Source organism: Trichosurus vulpecula, chromosome 4 (assembly GCF_011100635.1).
Source record: "Trichosurus vulpecula isolate mTriVul1 chromosome 4, mTriVul1.pri, whole genome shotgun sequence".
In the NCBI taxonomy this organism is placed as follows: Eukaryota; Metazoa; Chordata; class Mammalia; order Diprotodontia; family Phalangeridae; genus Trichosurus; species Trichosurus vulpecula.
In genome coordinates, this window is record NC_050576.1 from 244,393,324 (window position 1) to 244,414,865 (window position 21,542).

General features: G+C 45.4%; 1 protein-coding gene across 1 annotated transcript in view; it reads left to right on the forward strand.

Annotated features, from left to right (window-relative positions):
• The window catches only part of PRKCI (protein kinase C iota), a 76,225-nt gene that overhangs the window by 45,246 nt on the left and 9,437 nt on the right, over positions 1-21,542 (forward strand). Inside the window, exons 4-13 of the mRNA XM_036756545.1 lie at positions 1,344-1,394; positions 4,696-4,781; positions 5,891-6,031; positions 8,196-8,250; positions 10,940-10,998; positions 12,812-12,988; positions 13,546-13,643; positions 14,940-15,026; positions 17,954-18,089; positions 20,861-20,948. Of these exons, the coding sequence (XP_036612440.1) occupies positions 1,344-1,394; positions 4,696-4,781; positions 5,891-6,031; positions 8,196-8,250; positions 10,940-10,998; positions 12,812-12,988; positions 13,546-13,643; positions 14,940-15,026; positions 17,954-18,089; positions 20,861-20,948 (978 nt within the window). The remainder of the gene's footprint in view (positions 1-1,343; positions 1,395-4,695; positions 4,782-5,890; positions 6,032-8,195; positions 8,251-10,939; positions 10,999-12,811; positions 12,989-13,545; positions 13,644-14,939; positions 15,027-17,953; positions 18,090-20,860; positions 20,949-21,542) is intronic.

Sequence of the window (21,542 nt, forward strand, 5' to 3'; positions counted from 1 at the left end):
AGCCTCTGCAAAAGCATGGAGGGAGGAGATGGTGTGAAGCATGCTTTGCTGCCAAAGCACCGAGCCTACCTGCCTTCCTTTCCTTTTCTTCAAACACAGTTTTGATGACAAATGGAGCCCATTTGATATAGCCTGGTAGAATGCCAGTACACCAACACAGCCCCCCAGATTCCAGAGCCTGATAGAATGCCAGTACACCAACACAGCCCCCCAGATTCCAGAGCCTGATAGAATGCCAGTACACCAGCAGCCCCCCGGATTCCTTTCCCAACTTCAAGAGACCAAGACCTTATTCTTGTAAACAAATGCAAATCTTTTCCTGGGCTTAGTGAAAACCCATTAATCCCAGTCTGCTACATAGTTGTGTTGACTGCTCTCTCCCTTAAAAAAAATTAAAGTAGGATAATTTATCTTAACCTTCAGGATGTACCATTGTCCCCCAGGAGAGCCAGAATTCACATTTTTGCAGATCCTGGTAGGATCATCAGTATTGTTCTTGTTCCCAGATTAAAATACTTTTGGTAAATACCTTAGACAGAAACTTTGCTCATTGATAGGGAGCAGCCACTCTTCTATTTAAATAGTGCATTCTGTCACCTTTATTTTTATAGTGTTGGCATAAACCTTGCCATCCTATTCCTAACCTTTACTTTTTGTCTGGCCTCTTGACTGAACTAGGTCATTTAAGCAGCCTGTTTATAATCTCTGTTGAACTCAGTGTTCGTAAATTTCCAGACCCTGTGCTTTTTTTATATTTTTGATATTAATATGTTGCTTCCAATGGGCATGTTACCCAGGGTAATGTACAACATATCTATGCTTGGGACACCTCTTTCAAAAGGCTTTGTATTTGTAAAGTTCTTTACTATTTATATTAAATTCTTCCTTATAATGAACTAATTATACCTTGGTATAGAATTAGAGAGAGAGTATGTATGAGAATTAGTAAGTAAAGTGAAGAGAGAGTGTGAGAATTAGAGAGAAAGGCATCAGAGGCCCAGGTCAACCTAAAAAGCCAAGGAAGGTGAGGTGAGTGATTCCCCTAAAATCATTGAGTAAATTAGTGACATTTATTCACTTGTCTTATCCTTTGGCATGTCTTCGTGTATGTGAGTGCATCGTCTGTATCATGGTTCTCAGCAAACAGTGTTAGAAAAGTAACTCGTGTGAGATGTGTCCTGTTAACAGCACACCGGCAGCTGTCTTCAGCTAGACAGGCTCAGACTGGAAGCCTGGCTGATGCTGATGTTCTTAGGGCGGGACAATGAGCACATTTTACGTTGTTTGTTTCTACAAATGCTGGCTTAATCTTTAGTTTTGTTCTTTTTGTTGTTTTCTTTCAGTATTTCCATGTGTACCGGAAAGGCCTGGAATGCCGTGTCCTGGAGAAGATAGTGAGTTGATGGGTTTTTTTTTACCCTGTCTCAGTGTAAAGTGTTATTTATTGTGGCAACCCGTATAAAAACAAATCAGAGAGTCCCTTATAGCAATTTTGAAATTACTTTGCTCCGATTCAGTGGGACAGTGTTAAGTCTAATTGGGACGGTTTCCCCCTGTTCTTCAGCTTTTAACAGCTTCCCTTTCTTCTCATCAAGTTCATTATAAACAGCCTTTTGTGGAGCCCTGTATGAAGTACTGGGGTGTGTGTATGTGTGTGTGTGTGTGTATGGTGGGGGGGTTATAGGAAGTTCAGGAAAGACAGAACCCTCACAGCCTCAAGGACCTCATGGTGTAACTCTTCACCAGCTTCAGGAGAAGAACAAAAGGGAACTGTAAGCCACCATGTTGTTTGAAGTCTGAGGTCACAGGGGGTGGCGGCCACATTCCGGGTCAAAGAGAGAAATATCAGATCAGCTGGAGAGGGGGCCTTGAGTGCCTGGGCAGCACCCTGGAAACAGGGAGCAGATTGTCGAACAGAGGAGTGATGTGATAAGCCCAGTTATTTTGGCTGCATAGAAGCAGGCAAGGTGAGGCTGCTGCCGAGGTCCTGCTGGGGGTGAAAGTGAGAGCCTGTGACTAAGGCCTGTGGGAATAGAAAAGGAGAGGAGAGAAACACTACATAGGAGAAAGTGGCCATTCCTGTGGCCTGGCTGGCTAGAGGAGACAAAGCCAGACTTCAGCGGGTTTGTGCCATAGTTTATAACTGTTTCATGATAATTGGCTTCCTTTGCTATCATCTGTATTCTGTTTTATGCATTTAAAAACATGTGAAAATGTGGTCACCAGGTTTCAACAGTCAGCCAGAGTGGGGCCCATGACACAAAAAATGGAGAGGAGCCCTTGAGGAAAAGACAGGCAGGCAGAGGCACAGGCAGGCAGGCAGGTGAACGGACAAGCAGACAGAGAGAGACAGGCAGAGACCAGCAGGCAGGCAGATAGATGGCTGTATGAATAGAGCATTTATTAAGCACTCTCCATGTGCCAGGCGTTTAGGAGAGGGGAAAATCAAGATTACCCCCAAAATGATAAATATGGATGACCAGAGGCTAGTGATGCCCTACAGAGACATAGTCAATTCGAAGGAGGAGGAAGGTGAGCTAGGTTTGCAGCATGTTCAGTTTGTGGGGCCAGGGGACATTTAGTTTGAGAGGCCCAGGCTGCCATTATGGATGGGCCTGGAGCTCAGCATTTGGGGTTCATCTATGTTGAGGGGGTGGTTGAAAGCAAAGTAACACGAGAGAGAAGTGAGGAGGACTCAAGACAGGCTCTTGGGAAATGCTCCCAGTGAGAGCCAGGGAAGGAGGGCTGGGTGAGGGAGGACCAGGAGAGACTGCCAGTGCTTGGCCGTGTCAGCAAAAAAGGCTTTTGTTTTTGATACTTTGGCTTGGCAGGCCGTCTTTAGAGAGGGCGGTGGTGGGAAGAGAAGCCTGGAGGAAGAGGCAGGTGATAGAGACAGCTGGTCGAGGGGTTCTGCAGTGAAAGAGAGGGGTGGGACTTATAACCCAGACCCAATAGGACAGTCCAAGCTAAGTGGAGGAGGAAGAGGGAGCACCAGCAAGTAAGGGGATTAAGAAAGACTTCCTGAGAGGGGGTCCTGAGCTAAGCTGAAGGGCTGGGAAGCCCTTTCAAGGACTGGGGAGACTAGAGATTGTTGGTGGGTGGATCTGGAGGGGGACACTGACCATGCAGGAGTGCAGAGGTCCCCTTGGACCTGACTGCATACAGTGCAGTGTTTCTTTACCAGGCCCCAGTCTGGTGGAGGACAGGCCTGTAGGTCATTTTCCAGGCATGGCCTTCAGCAGTTTGGATACTATGGAGCTCGCTCATCATTTCTGTCTTGTGGGGCCAGAACATTTAAAGGCTGGTCATCAGAGCAGAGTTTGTACTCTGTCTCTCACCATGTTTTTCGTTCTGTCCAAGTCTCCATTTGACCTGGCATCAGGAACAGATTTCAGGGGATCTGGGAACTTGGAGAAAAAAGAATTTACATTTTTCTTTCAAGATAATTGGTCTCCTTTGTGAATTTCTGCATTTACGACCATGACTCTGAGGAGTCCTTAAGCTCAGCACGCTGACCACCCACAGGATCCATGACACTCACAAAGAGGCAGGCACTCCTGTTCAGAACATTGATTCCTACATTTGGACCACACTTTTCAGTCTTCCTTTGAGGCTTCCGCCTGCGCGTTCTGACCCACAGTGGGAGATCCCTCAGAGAGCCTCGATAGCTCTTTTCATGAAGGTTCCTTCCTAGCACTGTGGATTCCCGCTCAGGATGCAGAATGTCCAAGTGTGAGACATGTGAAGTTACCAGAGTGTGAGGGGGCTTTCCAGAGTCATCCTTAGGTTTGAGAGTCAAGTTAAAACTTCATTCATGGAAAGGCCTCGCCTAGTTTGCTAATAATAAATTAGAAATTAAAACTAAAACCGTCAATTAAACGGGGCTTTTTCAACTCCCTGAGATTCAAAAACAATGAGAAACGTGGTCCCTGTCCTCAGGGAGATTCCATTCTTTGGGATGTTGTGACCCAGACAAAAGAGGACAGAGGGAACAAGGTAAATTGAGGAGATGAGGGAATTAAGAAAGACTTTTCCTGGAAAGTGGTCCTGAGCTAAGCTGGAGGCTGGTGAGGATTCTGAGCCAGGGATGAAGAGGGAGAGCCTTGGCTCTCTTGGCACATCGGCTTGCTTGACTGGAACCTTGAGGAGGTGAAGGGATGCGATGAGTAATGAGGTTGGAGGGGAGTCTGGGCCCAGACTGTGAGGGCCTTCAAACACCGAGCTGAAAGATTCTTATTTGAACTTAGAGACAAGAGGGAACCACTGAAGATGCTTGCCCAAGAGGTAATGTTAAATTGAACTCGGAGGCTGTCCTTCTTATTTAGAACACAAGGTTAGCTTCTCCCAGGATTGACCCCAGCTTCATGGAGAGCATTGAATCTCGTGAAGTGCAGGAGGATTTGCAGACACTGGGATTATACCCTAATGGTAACATCAGATATACAGGATATATTATGGATTCAGCTTGCCAGAAATGTAGACAGGGGGTGTGTCTGTGAAAAGAAGTACTGATGTGTTACAGTGGTGGCCTTCTCTGGGCCCGGCTGGCTGCTGCTTCTTGGCGTGGCTCTCATTCTCTTGGTCCCCCTGGCATTGGCTGAGGCGTGTCCCTATTTTGTTGTCCTCAGGCTTTGCCTCTTGGGCTTGGATATTGTTTGCAGCCTCTCAGGTCTCTTTCTTCTTGTCCCTTTTCAGAGTCCATCTATCGCCGAGGTGCGCGTCGCTGGAGGAAGCTCTATTGTGCCAATGGCCACACTTTCCAAGCCAAGCGGTTCAACAGGGTAATCTGGCCTGGATGGCTTGTTGTTGGTTCTGGGACCGAGTTTCTCTCCACCTCCCTCCCACTCCCTTTGGCCCTCAACACAGTCACCTTGATTGCAGAGAGAAAGACTAGATTTCGCCCTTTTGTCGAATAAGCAGTGACTGGCTGGGTTCTTTCTGGTTATTCCCAGTGACCTGAAAAGGCTTGAATGAAGTTGACTTGTGCACATGTGGACTCTTCCAAGAAGATTCCACGTGGACTTCCTAGATGCCACATATCCCTGGGCTTCTGGCTTAAGTAATGGGGCTACAGGTATTTAGGGTAAGGCTTATAAATTCACAACTGTAAAACATAGTTTCTTAACCTGGGACCAAAGATACCCAAGGCCTCAGTGAAAAGAGTTCTGGGCATCTCTGAACTTTGATGGAAAAAAAAATTACATCTTTCAATATTACTGGTTTCTTTTGTAATCCAATGTATTTTATTTTATTTTATTTATTATATCTTTAAGGATATTCCAATAAGGAGTCCATCGGCTTTGCCAGATTGTGAAAGGTGGAGGCGGGGCAGGTCTGTGACAAAAAAAAGTGATGAGCTCTTGTTTTAAAGAGAAGGCCTTGATACCCCCACTGCTCTTTGCTAGTGCCCAGTGGATAGGCAGCAGCCCTGATATTCCCCGGGCTCTTAGCTAGAAAAGCACGACTCTGATTTGACCTCTGAACAGTCTGGGGGGTTGTGTGGGCTTCCGTGATTTTCTCTTTTCTTGGGCTTTTCCTGTTCAAACTGAGTTCCTCCTGTTGTCCCTGCTTTTAGCTATGAAACAATGAAATGTCCAAGGTGTCTCACCAACACCAAAATGGCGGCCCACTTACTTTCACTGAAGGCTGCATCTTAACTTCGTTTTCTCTCTGGCCTCATACAGCTTTGGGAAAATAATAGGTGCAGGGAGGATGTTGCTTTATAGTCACAGGATAGAAATGTTGATCCCAGAAGACACTGAGATGAGGAGGAGGGAGGGCAGTGTCGTCGTCCCCATCCCCCCATGTCTCCCCCGCCACTGTGGGGCTAGCATTGCCACGTGCAGGAACATCCACGTTCGTCTAAACGTTGTTCTCTTGCCCTCTTTAGCGAGCTCACTGTGCAATCTGCACCGACCGAATCTGGGGCCTTGGGCGCCAGGGCTACAAGTGCATCAACTGCAAGCTGCTTGTTCACAAGAAGTGCCACAAGCTGGTTACCATTGAGTGTGGGCGGCATTCTCTGCCCCCGGTAAGATGGTGGCTCCTTGCTTTGGGGTGGGAGAGGCCTAGAATGGGGTCCCCTGTTAGGACTCTGGAACCAAAGCTGGGCAGGTTAGTGTGGGGTGGACTGGTGGGACTGTGTGCATGCGTGTGTGTGTGTGTGTGTGTGTGTGTGTGTGTGTGTGTGTGTGTGTGTGTGTGTGTGTGTGTGTACATAGCTATACGTCTATACACACACATACACACACGTATATACGCTTACATGCACATATGAAGGTGCCACTGATTTTTTTAGGGTTTTGAGGTTTTGTTTTGTTTTGTTTTTTAGGTTTTGAGTGCCCACAGTCATGTTGGTTTATGAGAGGAATTTAATTTTTCACAAAATCTGGGATTTCCAGATAGGTTTTTATAACTAGTGATTTTTCATAAAGTTTTGAGAGGCTAGAACTGCGATCTCACCGGTGTCCTGAAAACCCTCTGTAGAAAGTCCTTGCAGCGTGCTGCTTGGCAGCTCTGAGTGGCTTGGGTGACTGGCCTTGGGCCACTTGGCCAGGGTTTGTACCCAGCCCACTCTGCCCCTGCACTGTTGTGTGTCCTAACCTCAGGAAGAGCTGTGGGACGATTTTTGTCACTACACATTGCTCTACCTCTTTTCATTTGTCTATCAAACAGCCTCATTTTAAAAGTAATTACTGCATCCTGGGGGTACAAAGAAAAAGCAAAGCCAACCCCTGCCCTCAAACAGCTGCCATCTCAGTGGGGTGACACGTATCTAAGTGACCCAGTTAAAGAGAGAATGAGAAGGAGGTCATGGCCCCAGGATGTCCTGCGGCAGGGAGCAGCGATGCCCACGCTGAGGCTAGAAGCCAAGGGCTCTGAGGGCAGAAGGTGGGGAGAAGAGCCCTCCTGGCACTGCCTGGGGGCAGCCAATACTGCAGCTGTGTCGGTGTATTCCAGAGGCGAGGGAGAAATGAGAGGAGGCTGGGCTTTCCTTCTACGTGTCTGAGCCTTGGGTCTTTGGAGGAGGACGGGGATGTCTAGCCACGTCCTTCAGGATTCTGAGTATGTTGTCTGAGTTTCTGAGAAGCCAGATCAATAGATGTGTTGTGTCCAGAGTCTTGAAGCAGCCAAGCACCAGGCCTCGAAGAGGTGATGCCTCCCCAGACTTGCTCACAGTAACTCTTCTTTCAGGTTGTCAGGGCACATTTTCTTTTAATGGAAGCATGTTGATGAGGGGCTTATGGTGCAAGACTGTGAGAACAGAGTTGGGAAGGAAGAACTCTGGTGTAGATAAATTTGGATGAGGCTGAAAAGTCGTAGATTGGAGATCAGAGGGGCTTGAGGGATCACTGAGTCCAACCTGCATTTAGGCCCAGAGAGTTGAAGGCACTGGCCAAAGGTCACACAAGTTAGGATTCAAACCCAGGATGCCATTTCCCCTCAGCCAGGCAGCCTCTCAAAGGCCCATCGGAGGGGAGGCAGCAAAGGGGGCGCAGTGAGAGAGTGCCAGGAGGGGCATGAGGAAGACCAGGGTTTGAATCCTGCGTGAGACACTTGTATGACCCCCACCAATCATTTAACCTCTCTCAGCCTCAGTGTCCCCATCTATGAAATGGGACTAATTATGGCTCCCACATCACAGGGTGGTTGTGAGGATCCGTTGAAGTAGCCTGAGTGAGCCCTCCAGGCCCTGGCTACATGCGTCTCCTCCTCCTCTTCATCATCACCCTCAATTAGCAAAAGTCAGCGTCAGCGCGCAATGAGGAACGTTCGCTTTCATTCGCTCTTTCCTGCTGGTTTTTGTTAAACTTGAGTCTTCGGTTTTCATCAGCCAGCAGTTTGGGGCTAGTTTAGGGAAGACTGTTTAAAGTTTCCGTTCCCCAGAGAGGATGCCTCAGATACCAGGGATTCAGTCACAAGTCCGCCTTTGCCGTTGACTTCTGATACGAGCCCTAGAAATGATCATGTCTACTTTGTTGTCTTTCCAATGTGAATGATGCAGCTTCATCCAGGGGATGTTGTCTGGCTTCATACAGTAAGAGCTTCTGACGGTAACCATGCTACATGCAGGAATCTGATGGCTCAGTCATATTCTCTCCAATTTAGTTGTAATATTCGATAGCTGCTGGAAATGAAAGTTTGTCAGAACATAAGAAGGTACAGTCTCTGAACATGTTTAAATCTTTATCCAGGAACCAATGATGCCCATGGACCAAACCTCTGTGCATTCAGACAATGTAGAGACAGGTAAGACTTATTCCAGTCTCTTTTTCAAGGGAATGAGAAGATTGCAAGAGGGATAAGGCTGTTTTAGAGGGGCTGGGGGAGGGAATTATCTGTTTGTCTTCTTAATTTGAATGCAGTCTTAATAACTTTGAGATTTCCTATTAGACTGAGAATCCTCAAATGAGAAGGAACCTTAAGGACCAACTCCCTCATTTTCAGAATCAGGAAACTGAAGCCAGGCACTGTGACCTCGGGGCCTTGCCTGAGGTCACAAGCTTTGGGAGAGTCAACAGAAGACATTTGTCCTTGTACATACCCTCAGTCTCTGTCTGTAATCCAGGATGCCAGGATGTCTGTCCCCCCTAGAGGAGGGCCTCTGGGCAGTGAGCACAGCTTGAGGAGGCGCAGAGTCTCAGATTGGAAAGGGACCAGTAGAGTTTCCCATCATCTCTTGAAGTAGAGTTATCCAAGAGGGAGAAGCCTACTTTTGGCCTCTTTGTAATTCCACACTTTATGCCTCCTTCTGCCCTGCAGAGCCAAGCAGGACAGATCTCATCATTCGTTCACATAATAGCATTTCATGTGCTTTAAGACAGTTATCATACACCCCTCATAGAAATCTCTTCTCCAGGTTAATCATGCCTTGTTCAAATGATCCTCTTGTGATATGACCTCGATGCTGTCGAGGTCCCAGTGTGGTTTGACCAGTGCGGAGAACATCAGGATTCTCCTCCTTAGGCCTGGAAGCTGTACCTCCCCTCATGCAGCCCAAGATGGGGTTCATTTTCTCGGGCCTCATCCCATAGTTCAGTCATTGGGCTTGGAGTGCATGGAAACCCTCCCATCTTTAGGTTTCTTCTTGAGCCTTCGTTGTCACTGTTCAGTCGTTTTCAGTTGTTGCTGAGTTTGTGATATCATTTGGGGTTTTCTTGGCACAGATACTGGAGTGGTTTGCCATTTCCTTCTCCAGCTCATTTTATAGATGAAAAAACTAAGGCAAGAGTCACAGAGCTAGTGAGTGGCTGAGGTCGGATTTGAACTCAGGAAGATGAGTTTTCTGACACCAGGCCCAGGAGCCTTATGCACTGTGGTGCCACCTAACTGCTCCTTTATGAGTCTTAGTTCATTCCAAACTTCATTTTTTTAAAAAATTAAGTTTTGTTTTGTTTTTTTAACCATCAACAAGCATTTATTTTCTCTCCCCTTCTTTTCACTCCCACTTGGGAAAAAAAAGAAAACCAAAACACTTGCCTTACACCTTTTTCATATGAACTGTTTAGCTATACTTGAGAAGGTTACTCCTATGAATCCAAATTATTTCTGTTGAATTTCATTGGTCACCTTAATGTTCTAGCTGGTAAAGGTCTTTATTTTTATTCAGTGCAGCTGCCACAGACCGCCCCCCCCCCCCTCCAAGAGGACCTAGAACAATTTAGCACTGCTCTTGTGGTCAGACCAGTTGACCTACTCCACATCCGCTCTGCCTCGCCCTTGTCTAGCCTGCATGTGCTTTGCTAAGATCTAGGTGAAGGATCTCCACGTGTCACTTGTCAGCTCTGCCAGAAAAAGGAAGCAGAGTTGGTCTGGCATGACCTGTCTTTGACAAAACCACACTGGCTCTCTGGGGCAGCCGTTTCCTTTGGTGGATGCTCATCAGGTCATCGCTTCCTCTTCTAGAGGTTCTAGAAGTTTTCAAGGAATCAGTCAAGTTCGGTGACGTCTTGTTTCCCAGCCCCACTTTTCTGTTTGTGGGAATGGGAGCAGGATTTGTCTGTCTCCAGTCTTTTGGTCCTTCTGCTGTTTTCTGTGATGTTTCAGACATGACTGATGTGACTCAGCCTTGACATCAGGCAGCTTTTGGACTGTATTGGGATCTGTGCCTGATCGGTGCCTGGTGACTTTCCTCCTTCAGGGCAGCCAAGTCCCCTCCATCCCTGTACAAGTGTAGTAGTTTTGCCTTCTCTCCATACCATTCATTCCAAGCTGTGATCCCATCCCCCCTTCCATCCTCTGTCTCCCCGCACCCCTTTAAATATCTGTTAAAACCCTTGCTGTTGTCTAACTTTCCTCCAGCTTCAGATCATTCTGAGCCTTAGAGTGCCTAATGCCATGCTAGCAGGCCTGTGCAGCAGGTTTGTGTTCACCCACCATCACTTGTCCTGGCTTCCTTCTTCCACATATGTCTTTTTGGAGCTAAATTGGTTGAATTTCTTTTGTATCCTCATTTGTCTTTTTAATCTTTCTTCCTCACTGAAATTGTCTCTGTCCTCAGAATTCCAATCTTGAGGGTATCCTGAGCTGGCTTCCCCTTGTAAAAGTTTAGTCCATGGGATCCTCCTTTCCTTCCTGTAAGGTCCCCATCATTTCCACCCACCTCAGCTGACAGTTCCTCTTTGTTAGTGAAAATCTGACTCAGAATAGAAGTTCCACTCACTGGTTTCTCCACCCTGTTGAAAGGATGAAATTATCATTATGACAAGGCAAGAAACTATTGGCGTCTCCACTTTTGGCAAAGAGTTCCCACAGATGTGTTAGAGAGGCAACAGGCCTTATTCACAGAAGACACGGACAAACAGAAATGGTGAAAATCAGAGATTGTTGACATAGTGGGAATTAGTGGTTCCTTCACTTACATCTCAAGAGATGGCTCCTTTATGTTTTAATGACTTGGTACCTTCTTTATCCATTTATCGTGTCTTTTTTCTTCCAGTGATTCCATATAACCCTTCAAGTCATGAGAGTTTGGACCATGTTGGTGAAGAAAAGGAGGTAAAAATCACTTGGCCTATTGTATTTGACAGCTGATAGCCAGCTGTCGATTTAATGGGGGATCATAGTGTAATCCAAGAGAGTAGGAGCTGGGGTGTCAGAACATCTGGGGAATGCTGATTCTGCTTCTTAGGAGGTACTGCGTGAACCTGGGCCCACCCCTGGGCTTCTGGTTCCTCTCTCTAAGATGAGGAGCCTGGAGGAAATGATTTCTGAGGGCCTTTTCAGCTTTGGAATTACAGGGTGACATCTACAGGAACTTGACTTTCAGAGGTCTTTGTCCTTCTAGGAGGATGGCGTTTCAACCACCTGTGCTCATTTTGAAAAAATGTATTATTGATGATTCTTTCATTTCTCAATGACCCTGCCCCTCAGGGGAACCCTCCCTTATCATGGAGAAGAATATGTTAAAACAAACCATCCTTCTGGTCATTTGTGAAGGCATGACCTAGCTCTGCCCTTGCAGCCTGCCTCCTCTCTTCTAAGGAGGAGGAGAGGGGTTCCCTCAACAGGCCCCTGAAGTCAAGTTGGGACCCTTGGATACAGCATCAGTTAAACCCCTGCTGCTTTTCAGTGACTTATGGTTCTGTTCCGTTCTCTCCGCATCATTTAAGTCCTTTCTTCTCAGGCTTCTCTGAACCCCGCCCTGTTATCCTTTCTCTTGGTGTGATAATAATTTCATTATTTTTATATCCTTCACATACCACAGTTTGTTCAGACATTCCTCAATGGTTGGGCACCTAGGTTTCCCCCCCAACCCTGTTTTTTGCTCCCATGAAAAGGCACCCATTTTCTCCCTTTAGTTTCATTGCTTCCTTTTCTTCTCATGACCCAACAGAGAGGAAAGTGCATGTACAAACACATAAACCACAGAATAGCTTTTTCCTAGCAAGTAGTTCTCTGGCAGCTGGCTTCAGTCATGGTGACTTCCCCATTTAATAGCTAACAGCTCCGTGTTTACTGATTAATTTGCATCAAATGGTTGCCTAGTGATCCTTACTAAGATAATATTAGATTCTTCTGCTGGGAGGGGGGCCGGGGCATAAATAACCAAATTCCTGTTTTCTTTTAGAAAAGGATCTCAGATTTAGAAAAATTTTGGCCTTTTCTAAAAAAACATTTAAACTTAACCTTTGTTTATTGTGTGGTAGAACACCTCTGGCAGATAAAAAGGCATGTTAGGCTCCACTCCTTTCTCCTGCTTATTTTTCTCTTAATAAATAAGGTCTTTAAAAAGAAGTGTAAAATGATTTCCTCACAGTGTACTGTCTCATTTCTTTACCACCCACTTCCTCCTTAACCTCTTCTGGTTTCCAGCATGTCAAGAAACTACCTTCTAGCAGCTCCTAATTGCTAATAATTGCCCAATTTAAAATTGGTAAAACTGGCTAATTGTTGGTCTGTCCTGGGAGGAAAGGTTCCCTGAGCCCTATGCTGTGTCTGACGATGTTGCTTTCTTCTTCCTGACTGAGTGGGCTGCCCTGACTCTCCACCAGAAGGGTCAGACACTGGGCATCATGAGGAGTGCTAAACCGGATGAAAGCATAATTGGGAAATATTTAAGCAGAAAATAAAAATACAACGCAACATCGACAATGGTCACTTGTGGTTTTCTAAGTCACTAAGGACTAGACTCTAATGATTCTCTTTGCTCTTTCCTTCTCCATCTCCTCTACTAGTCCTCTATCTCTGGACCTCATGAAATGTTGTGGATGTAGAGAATCTCCATTTTCAGTGGTGTCTTTCCAGTGGGATGTTTTTAAGTGGGCTTTCCAGCCATTGCATTTTTTAAAAATGATCATTCCATTAACAGGCAATGAGCACTAGGGACAGTGGCAAAGCTTCATCTAGTCTGGGTCTCCTGGATTTTGATTTGCTCCGTGTCATAGGAAGGGGGAGCTATGCCAAAGTGCTGTTGGTGCGACTGAAAAAAACGGAGCGCATTTATGCCATGAAAGTCGTGAAGAAGGAGCTGGTCAATGATGATGAGGTGCGTGGCGCTCTGGACTCTCTAAGACTGAGTGGGCATGTACAGTATAAGCTTCCCAGGGTTACAGGAGAGAAGACCCTGGCACTGTCCACATGGGTGTTTGATGCTTTTTACCTGTGATTGTCCAGCTCCTTAGGTAACTGGACTTGTCATAGCTGGCTGATGGAGTTTTCCCTACCTGCCCTTTTAAGGAAGAGGAATGACTCTGTGCTCAGAGGGAAGCTTCCCATTTAGTGAAATGCTTCATACTTCTGCATTCTCTCAGGGCCGATTTCTGTGGGCCCTCCTTGGACCCCTCCCCCCCAGAGGCCAGTGCTTCTTTGATGGACCTGTGCATAGGACAGCATTTGCTTTATCTCACATATCTGTGTGCATCCTGTTTTGTAGATTGTGAATTGATGGTGAAATGAATTGCGAAAGGACCATTTTATCTCTTGTGTCTCAGTAATCAACTAATTTCTTAGGAACAAAACAATAATTGCCTCTTTTGGAGAATGTTGGTAAGAGTAAGAGAGAGAATCTGAGAGCTTTGGGCTTGTTCTCGTGTGTTTTACCAGGACATCGATTGGGTGCAGACAGAGAAACATGTCTTTGAGCAGGCCTCCAACCACCCCTTCCTCGTGGGCCTGCACTCTTGCTTCCAGACAGAAAGCAGGTAAGAGTGAAGAGGAGGAATAGGGAGAGGGTCGGACTGGGCACATTTGAGGGTATTGTTCGTGATAGTTTTACACCAAGAAAGATGAAGCATGTATGGCCCTAGGCCAGGATGCTGTGGTTTTGCCGGCACACGAGGCTGCCATAGTGCGCAGTCCAGGTCTCCAGCATATTCCTCATGGAGGTTGTTGGGTAGGCCACGGCCCCTAAAAGTGATCACTCTGCTAAGGAGCCCTTCCAAAATTCACCTGACCTTCAGGCAGCAGGTGCACAGTCTGTCTCTAAAGAGCCTTCCCTGCTGGGTGGGGCCTTTGAGGACCCTCGTGCCCTAGTGAACCCCTGGAGCAGAACTCAAGGAGAGGTTCACCTAGGAGGGGCTATAGTCATAGCAGGAGCTGACATGGCCATAAGTCTGTATGGTTATGAGGCACTTCAAAAAAAGAATTCCTAGGCCCTCATGATAATCCCAGGAATCAGGAAGTATCCCAGCTTGACCAGCGAGGGAGCTGCATCAGAGGGTCAGAGAGATTTCTTCAGGGTTGCCCCCCTCACACCAAGGCTGGCAGTCTGTCAGTCAGCAGCTGTGTGCCAGGAGCCGTGCTGAGGATTGGGCATACGACTAAAGAGCAAAAACAGCCCCTGCCCACCTTCTAGCAGGGGAGAAACAACAGGTCTGGCACATAAATAGTTAGACACAAGACCTAGGTGCTCCCAGACTAGGTTCCTAGCTCTCAGGCTTGGCCATAAAGTAAAGAATAAAGAATAAGTTAGTAGCAAAAAATAAAATAAAAAACAAAACAAAAACCAACTGTTTTGGGGAATGTTGACATTGTGAATGAGCTGCTGGGATTCTGTTGCATTTCTTTGGGGACTTCCAGGATTCTGAAGCTCTTTCCACACACTATCCCCTTTGGTATTAAAAAGTTAGAAATGACTGACATGGTCAGTGTTGAGGGATGTCAGAGCTGCTGCTTTGGAGTAGCGGGTGCTAGGACTGTTGGTGGTATGATGAAGGGAGGCTGATGCCAGGAGAAGAAGGGCCAGTAGAGAAAGATGCGGCTGTGGTCTCACCAGCGGGTCCATCACAAGGAGAGTGGGAGAGCAAGTCCTGATGGGGCCACCAGAGACCTGGCTGCGGGGCCCCCCTTCCTCCCTCAGGCCGCCTCTCCTCTGCGGCCTGGTCTGCCTGGCCACGAGCTCCTTCCAGCGTTCTGGCTGGTTTTCATCGTGTTGTCTGCAGTGTGGAAATGAAGGCCTCATCACAGATTGGAGTTTGAGAGACGTTCTTCTTTTTTAGATTGTTCTTTGTGATAGAGTATGTAAATGGAGGAGATCTCATGTTTCACATGCAGCGACAGAGGAAGCTCCCAGAAGAACATGCGAGGTATGTTGTTTGCTGTTCCACAGGTGGTTTAGGAGCCAGCAGGGTGAAGCCCTCCTATGTCCTTTGCGGTTCTCCTTGGATCGCTGGCCTCAAACTCCTAGTTTTGCTTTAATAGTAAACGTATCCTAATGTACATCAGTGTATAGTTTCAAACGGCTCCTAAGCGAATGAAGAATATAGATAACATTTCGAGGGAAATGTTTGCCCTTGTTTTCAGGGTCCATTTACATAATGCTGTGCTAATTATACATCTGTTTTTTAGAATTCATCTGGGAGGACCCTTTATTAGCAACACTGTTAAGTTCATTTTATGTATATTTTTGAAAGTGATTACAGAACATTTCTGTTATTTAAAAAATCCCTGAAGCCTGCTCTGCCTTTCCTTGCATTGATCAGGCTTTAAATTTGGGACACTTAGTTCTGTCCTCAGTGTCAATGAACAGGTGGAAAACTCCTCCGACCCTCTTGTGTTTTGTAACTTTGGTTTTATATCAGTTTGGGGAGATTACATATATTGACCTTTTTTGAGAATAGGTCAGAGGGCTAGATCAGGGATCAAGAATGGAGTTTTAGGCCTGGTTCTGCTTTGCCTCACTTTGGACAAACCACTTCCTTCCCATTAGTGGCTCAGTTGGTATTTTCCTCCCATTTGTAAATTAGCAACAATCTCTGCATCATTTTCTTCACTAGGAAAGTAAAACCCAAATGGATAGTCTCTGATTAATGCCATATTTGTAGTATTGTTATCAAATGTGATGATATATTTGAACTGAGAATGTCTTGCAGCCACACTTGCTGGTCTGCCAGTAGGACTTAGGAAACTTGCATAGCACAAGGTTATGGTCGGAATGAGGTAAACCAAGGCACAAACTTTAAGGCACGTTCAATTAGTAAAGCATGAATTTACTGATAAATAGAATCTCTACTTCTTCAGCCAAGCTGAGACCCTGAGTTGGGGAATGGCCATCCTCTTAGAACAGGGCTTTGTAGGCGGAGAGCAAGTGATGATTGGTTAAAAGAAGTCAGCATCATAAATGGCTAAATCAGTGTGATCGGTTACAAAGCTGAGGCGTGGGGGACAACTTAATTGGCTGGAAATTGGGAATGAGGGGCTCAGCGCAGCTCCTTCCATTGTTTGAGTCCACCTGCCAGCTCGGAGATCACAAACCAGACATCCTTGAAGAGAGCTTGGTGGGGTAAGGATACCAGGCCAGACTCCCTGGGGTCCACCTGCCTCCTTCAGGGGTAACAGATTTCCTTGACACAAGAACACGACAGTGATTAACGGGAGAACTGGATTTCTGAACTTAACTAATTACAGGGCAGCTGAAGTCCGAACTAAGTTCAGAGACCAAGAACCATGATTTGGGCAGTTACAGGACAAAATCAATTAACTGTAAATAGGATCAATTTTTTAAAAACAACAACACAGAATCAGTGTTATTTCAGTAAGGAACAGGATATGAATGGTTCTGGACCCAAGTACAGTGTTTCCTGATGGTCTGAGTCCTTTAGGACCTTCAGCCAATCTTTTCAGAGAATGCTGCAGACAGTGAGACTAATTAATGATTCTGTTGAGATTTGTTTCATGTTGAGAGTTTATCAGTGAGGTTTAGGGCAAGAATTTGCTGTATAACTGAATATTTTTCCAATACTTTAAACACCCCTCCATTCATCCCTCTCTGGGCATGACTGCTGCCAACTCCTCTCATGGCCTCCTTGCCTTGGTGGACAATTTTATTGGTTGCTATGGACAACACCAACAAAAAAATCAGGGTGTGCTTCATTTGAGATAATTATGCCGGTGGTGAAATAGCTACTAAATAATGTTTTCCTATGCTCTTTTGTGTGCCTTTTACATATAAAATTTTCTTTGACAGGCCATGTAGTGTCATGGTGTTCCTAAAGTCTGGACAGATAGGCAAAAATGCATATTTTCAAGAAATGAAAGGAATGAAATTTTCAGCAACATTTTATTTAATTGGAATATTAACAAATAAGATCTTCAATATGATTTCCATCATTTGTGATGCAAAGCTTGATGTGCTTTGCAAGATTCACGTGAACTTGATGCGATAACTCCACATTGCTGTCAATTTTAGCACATTCACTCTTTATGTGTTCAATCAAGTGTGTTGCATCTGTGATTTTCATTGAGTACGCCTTCTCCTTTAGCATACCCCAGAAAAAGAAATCAAGGGGGCTAAGGTCTATTAATATTCCAATTAAATAAATAAAATGTTGTTGAAAATATTTGCCTATGTGTCCAGACTTTAGGGACACCCTGTATAAAGAAGTACATCCGTGCCACCATGACGGTTGGTTATTAAAAATACGTTGGATTTTAAAAATGCAAAGCTCATCCCTTCGTTGGCCACCTCTCTGATGCCGAGCCTTTCTGAACGTAGCTGGGTGGGTCCTTGGACAGCAGTCAGGCCACATGCCAGAACTGCTTCCCCCCAGAGCCTTGGAGAACCCAGGGTTACAACCTCCAAGACACGTCGGGGCATCATAGGGGGCTTTTGTGATACATCATCTAATGACAGAAATGTTTGCTTTCATTCTTGTTCTGAGAGTCTGGTGTGAAGCACAGATTTTTGTTGGAAGGGTTGGTAGCTTTGGGTCATCCGTGAAACTGTTTGAGGTATGAAAAGATTTCTGTGAAATACAGGGCTTCAATGAAAAAGCAATATTTTAAAATACTCAAGGGTGCTGACTGTTTCCTAGCTGGTTCTGTGCTGGGCCTGGTGTCTGGTGTAAAAGGATTACTTTAGAAATTAGGACTCCTAACCAGAGAAGAACTTTGAGTGTGACATGAGTGTTATTTGCATTTGTAAAGCAATTACATGTACATGTCCACCATGTAATTTAAGGTTTAGCATACATTTCTTTGGAAGCAAACCAGTGACCTTTTTATCTCATTCTAGATTTTATTCTGCAGAAATAAGTCTAGCACTAAATTACCTTCATGAACGAGGGATAATCTATCGAGACCTGAAGCTGGACAATGTGTTGCTGGATTCTGAAGGGCACATTAAGCTCACTGACTATGGCATGTGTAAGGTGAGGGCCCTCCCCTTGGCCTTCAGAAAGGGTGCCACCTCTGCTAACGGCCACTCCGGGAGGAGACCTGGGGGAGGAGGAGGAGGAGGAAGAAAAGGAGGAGGAAGAGACCTGGGTGTGAATTGGGAGGGAGGAGGAAGAAGAAGGAGGAGGGAGGAGGGGGGGAAGAAGAGGAAAAAGAGGAGGAAGGTGGAGGAGGAGGAAGAGACCTAGGGAGGGGGGAGGGGGAATGGCTGCTCATAAGTAGGCGTGTTCTGCCTAGCATTCCAGAATGCTCTTTTTCTTCCTTTTTTCAATGCCACCTCCCCTGTGAGCCTCAGTGAGGGTGAGGAAAGGTTGTGGGTAGCCTTGCTGTTTCCCAGAGATGACAGGAGCTGCTGAGAATCCAGTGCAGTTTCAGGTGTATGCTTTTTGACTCAGACTCCAGTAGACAGGAGAGTGTGAATCCTCTTGTCTTCAGTTTTAAAAGATTCCACTTAGAGGGGCTTCTCTCTTCAGTCAAAACTAAGGGTGACTGTTTCCCCTTGTTCAGGGGGCTCTGCCCAGTGATCTTTGCCCAGCTGGGGCGAGAACGAGTGGATCTTCTCCTTAACTGAGCTCAGCATCAGCCACAAAGCTTCGTTGGCAAAGTCGGCCTTATTTAAGAGCTGACAAGTAAGCCGCAATGTCCGGGGGCCTGAAAGGGTTTTTTTTTTAAGCCCTTTCTATGAGTATCTGTGGTTGCTGATGTGCATGAGAGAAAGACAATTCACTTGAGCCCTTTTCTCACATATTTCCCGGGCTTTGGAGAGCTTTTTTTTTCCCTTCTAGTGTTTCTCTCAAAGCGTTTGGATCCCTTTGTACCCTTTCAAACATGTGTGGTACACACCATTGCAACATATTTTTTTTACTGCCCAGGAGAGGATGGGAGGAAGTTCAGAAGGGAGCACAGACAAGCAGGACAGTTTGGAAAGCAGCGTGTATAATGTATTACATACTTTTAAGAAAGCAAGCAGCATGAAATGGAGATTCCCAGTTTCATGTAGAATCCTCCTTTTGTGTGTGCTGTGTGTGGGGAAATATTCTTTTTTGGGATTTTAGGTTCAGAATTTTAAAAATGTTAAATATGGCATGTTTCTCAGGAAGTTTTAAATTTCATTTCTTTAAGAAGAAAAATTATAAGAATAAAGGGACCTGTTAAAACTCTTTTTGTCTTTCCTTTATTCAGAAGAATTTTGTTTGTTTGTTTCCATTTATATGATGCTCTGGAGAAATTTGGTGGTATTTAGATGATACGGCTGCAAAAGATGTTTTTATTTGCTTCCTCCTTGCAAAAAGGGATTTCATTTAGATTCTAAAACCTGACCTAATGGCACTGGAAGTTGGTCTCCACTACCATGCCGGGGAGGCTAGCCCAGCTAGCAAGGAGCATTGCCTAGGAAGCTTCAACCTTCAGGAAAATGGAAAGCATCCACTACCTCCCACCCCGGAACAAAAACCTCCTCTCTGAAGATTTGAGGCCAGTGAAGGAGAGAAGCAGCTTAATGCCTTTGGCTAAATGTTAATGTCGGATGAATTTGTTTTTCTTGTAACAGGTTTTTTGGAAATCAGAAACACTTTGTGAAGCACTTTCACAGTTTTCTTCCAGAAATATTCCCTGTTACTTTCTTCAGGTTTTCACTGGCTGGTTTAACATTGTGTAGACTTTGCTGGTGGGTGGAGGCCCTCTGCTATGAGTTCATCTAACCTGGCTTTGGAAACATTTCATGAACAATTTTGATTCACTCATTTCAGACACAAAATAGAGTCACGCCTCTCTTGGTTTGTACTCACGTTGTGTAGACTTTCTCTTGAGGCGATAAAGGCTTCATGACAAACTTCATATAGTATCATGAAAGAATCATTTGTCATTCCTCAAAGCGGCTTATAAGCCGATTACAGTATCTAGGCTTATTGAAATTAGGAGTGGTTAACCTACTTCCTGCATATCAGAGCCCTAACGTAGCTCCTGTGTATTACCACAGATCTAGCAGAGTGAATGAAACATCAACACGTGGGTATGGATTTTTAAAGCAGAGTGTTTGTGGGATACAGTTTTTCAGCACAGTTTGAAATTAGAGGATAGACAGGAGTAAAGTCAGATCTTTTCGAAAAGGTGGTGGTTGTCATAATTGACCTACTTGTAAACAGATAATAGTGAAGACAGATGTTCTTTAAGCTGTGTGTGTACGAAGAACATGATGGGCATTTAAAAAAGTGACCATGGTGCCACGGATATATTTTTAATCAGGCTCTCATTTATCAAGCAGTTGCTGTGTGTGTGAGGCACTTGGGATTTAAAGATAAAAACGAACCAGGCCCTGCCTTCAAGGTGTTCACATGCTTATCAGAGGAAAAACAACCCATGAACCTATCAGCAAATCAGAATACATACAAAGTAAATAAAAGGTCATGGGAGGGGGGGACTGGCCCTCAAAAAGAACGTAGTGCTTAAGCTTAGCATCAAAGGAAGCTAGGGAGCCTCAGAGGCCCAAGTGAGGATGTGCATTCCATCATGGAGACAAGCTGGGCAGGCACTGGGGAGGGGGGGAAGCAGAGGGTCCAGAGTGGGGATGGGGTGCAAGAGGGCCTGAGGAGGGGCAAAGGGGCCTCGTGGCCAAAACATAGAGTGTGTTCCGAGAACTGACTCCCTGAACCGGTGCTGGATTTAGGAGGTTGAGATGGGGAGTGTGGTTTGACAACAAAATTTGAGGTTCCTGTGATACCACTTTTCTCTTTTTTTTTTTTTAAAGGAAGGATTAAGGCCAGGAGACACGACCAGTACTTTCTGTGGTACTCCAAATTACATTGCTCCTGAAATTTTACGAGGAGAAGATTATGGTAATAAAGAGTTGGGTTTTTGTTTTGTTTTGATTTTTTGCCCAGGCAGTGGGTGGTCTAACTTGTGACTTTATTTTAAAAAAATTGATTATCCTCTGTTTTAGGCATTTGCCCTTAGAGTTTTCCAGTGTTTTAATATTGACCTTATTAGAAAAAATATATGTAGAAAATCCAACTAACATCCCCACCCCTAACTATATTAGAAATGAGAAAGGGAGGACTCTACAGGGGTTCTTTAATCTGCCTGTAGCTAAAGACTTGGAAGGGGCAGGTTGCCAGTCAGGGTGCTTGGCATATGGGATGCCCCTAGTCATGGGTTGGAAGATTCAGCCAGGATACCTCAGCTAGGAAGGAGAAGATTGGTCCTCCTGTCTCTTTCTATCTGTGTGTAGCTTGTGGCTCTGTCTGTGGGACAGTTTGATTCCTCACTGCCCTTCAGATGCCAAGGGGAAAGTTGAATTGAGTTGAAGGGCCATAGTTGCCCCTTTCAGGACATTCCATCGACAGTCAAAAACGTCAGGCCTGGGAAGCCTCCCGCAGGCAGAAACTTTGTTCCATGTAGGTTTGTTTTATCCTTAGATATAGTTTTCATTA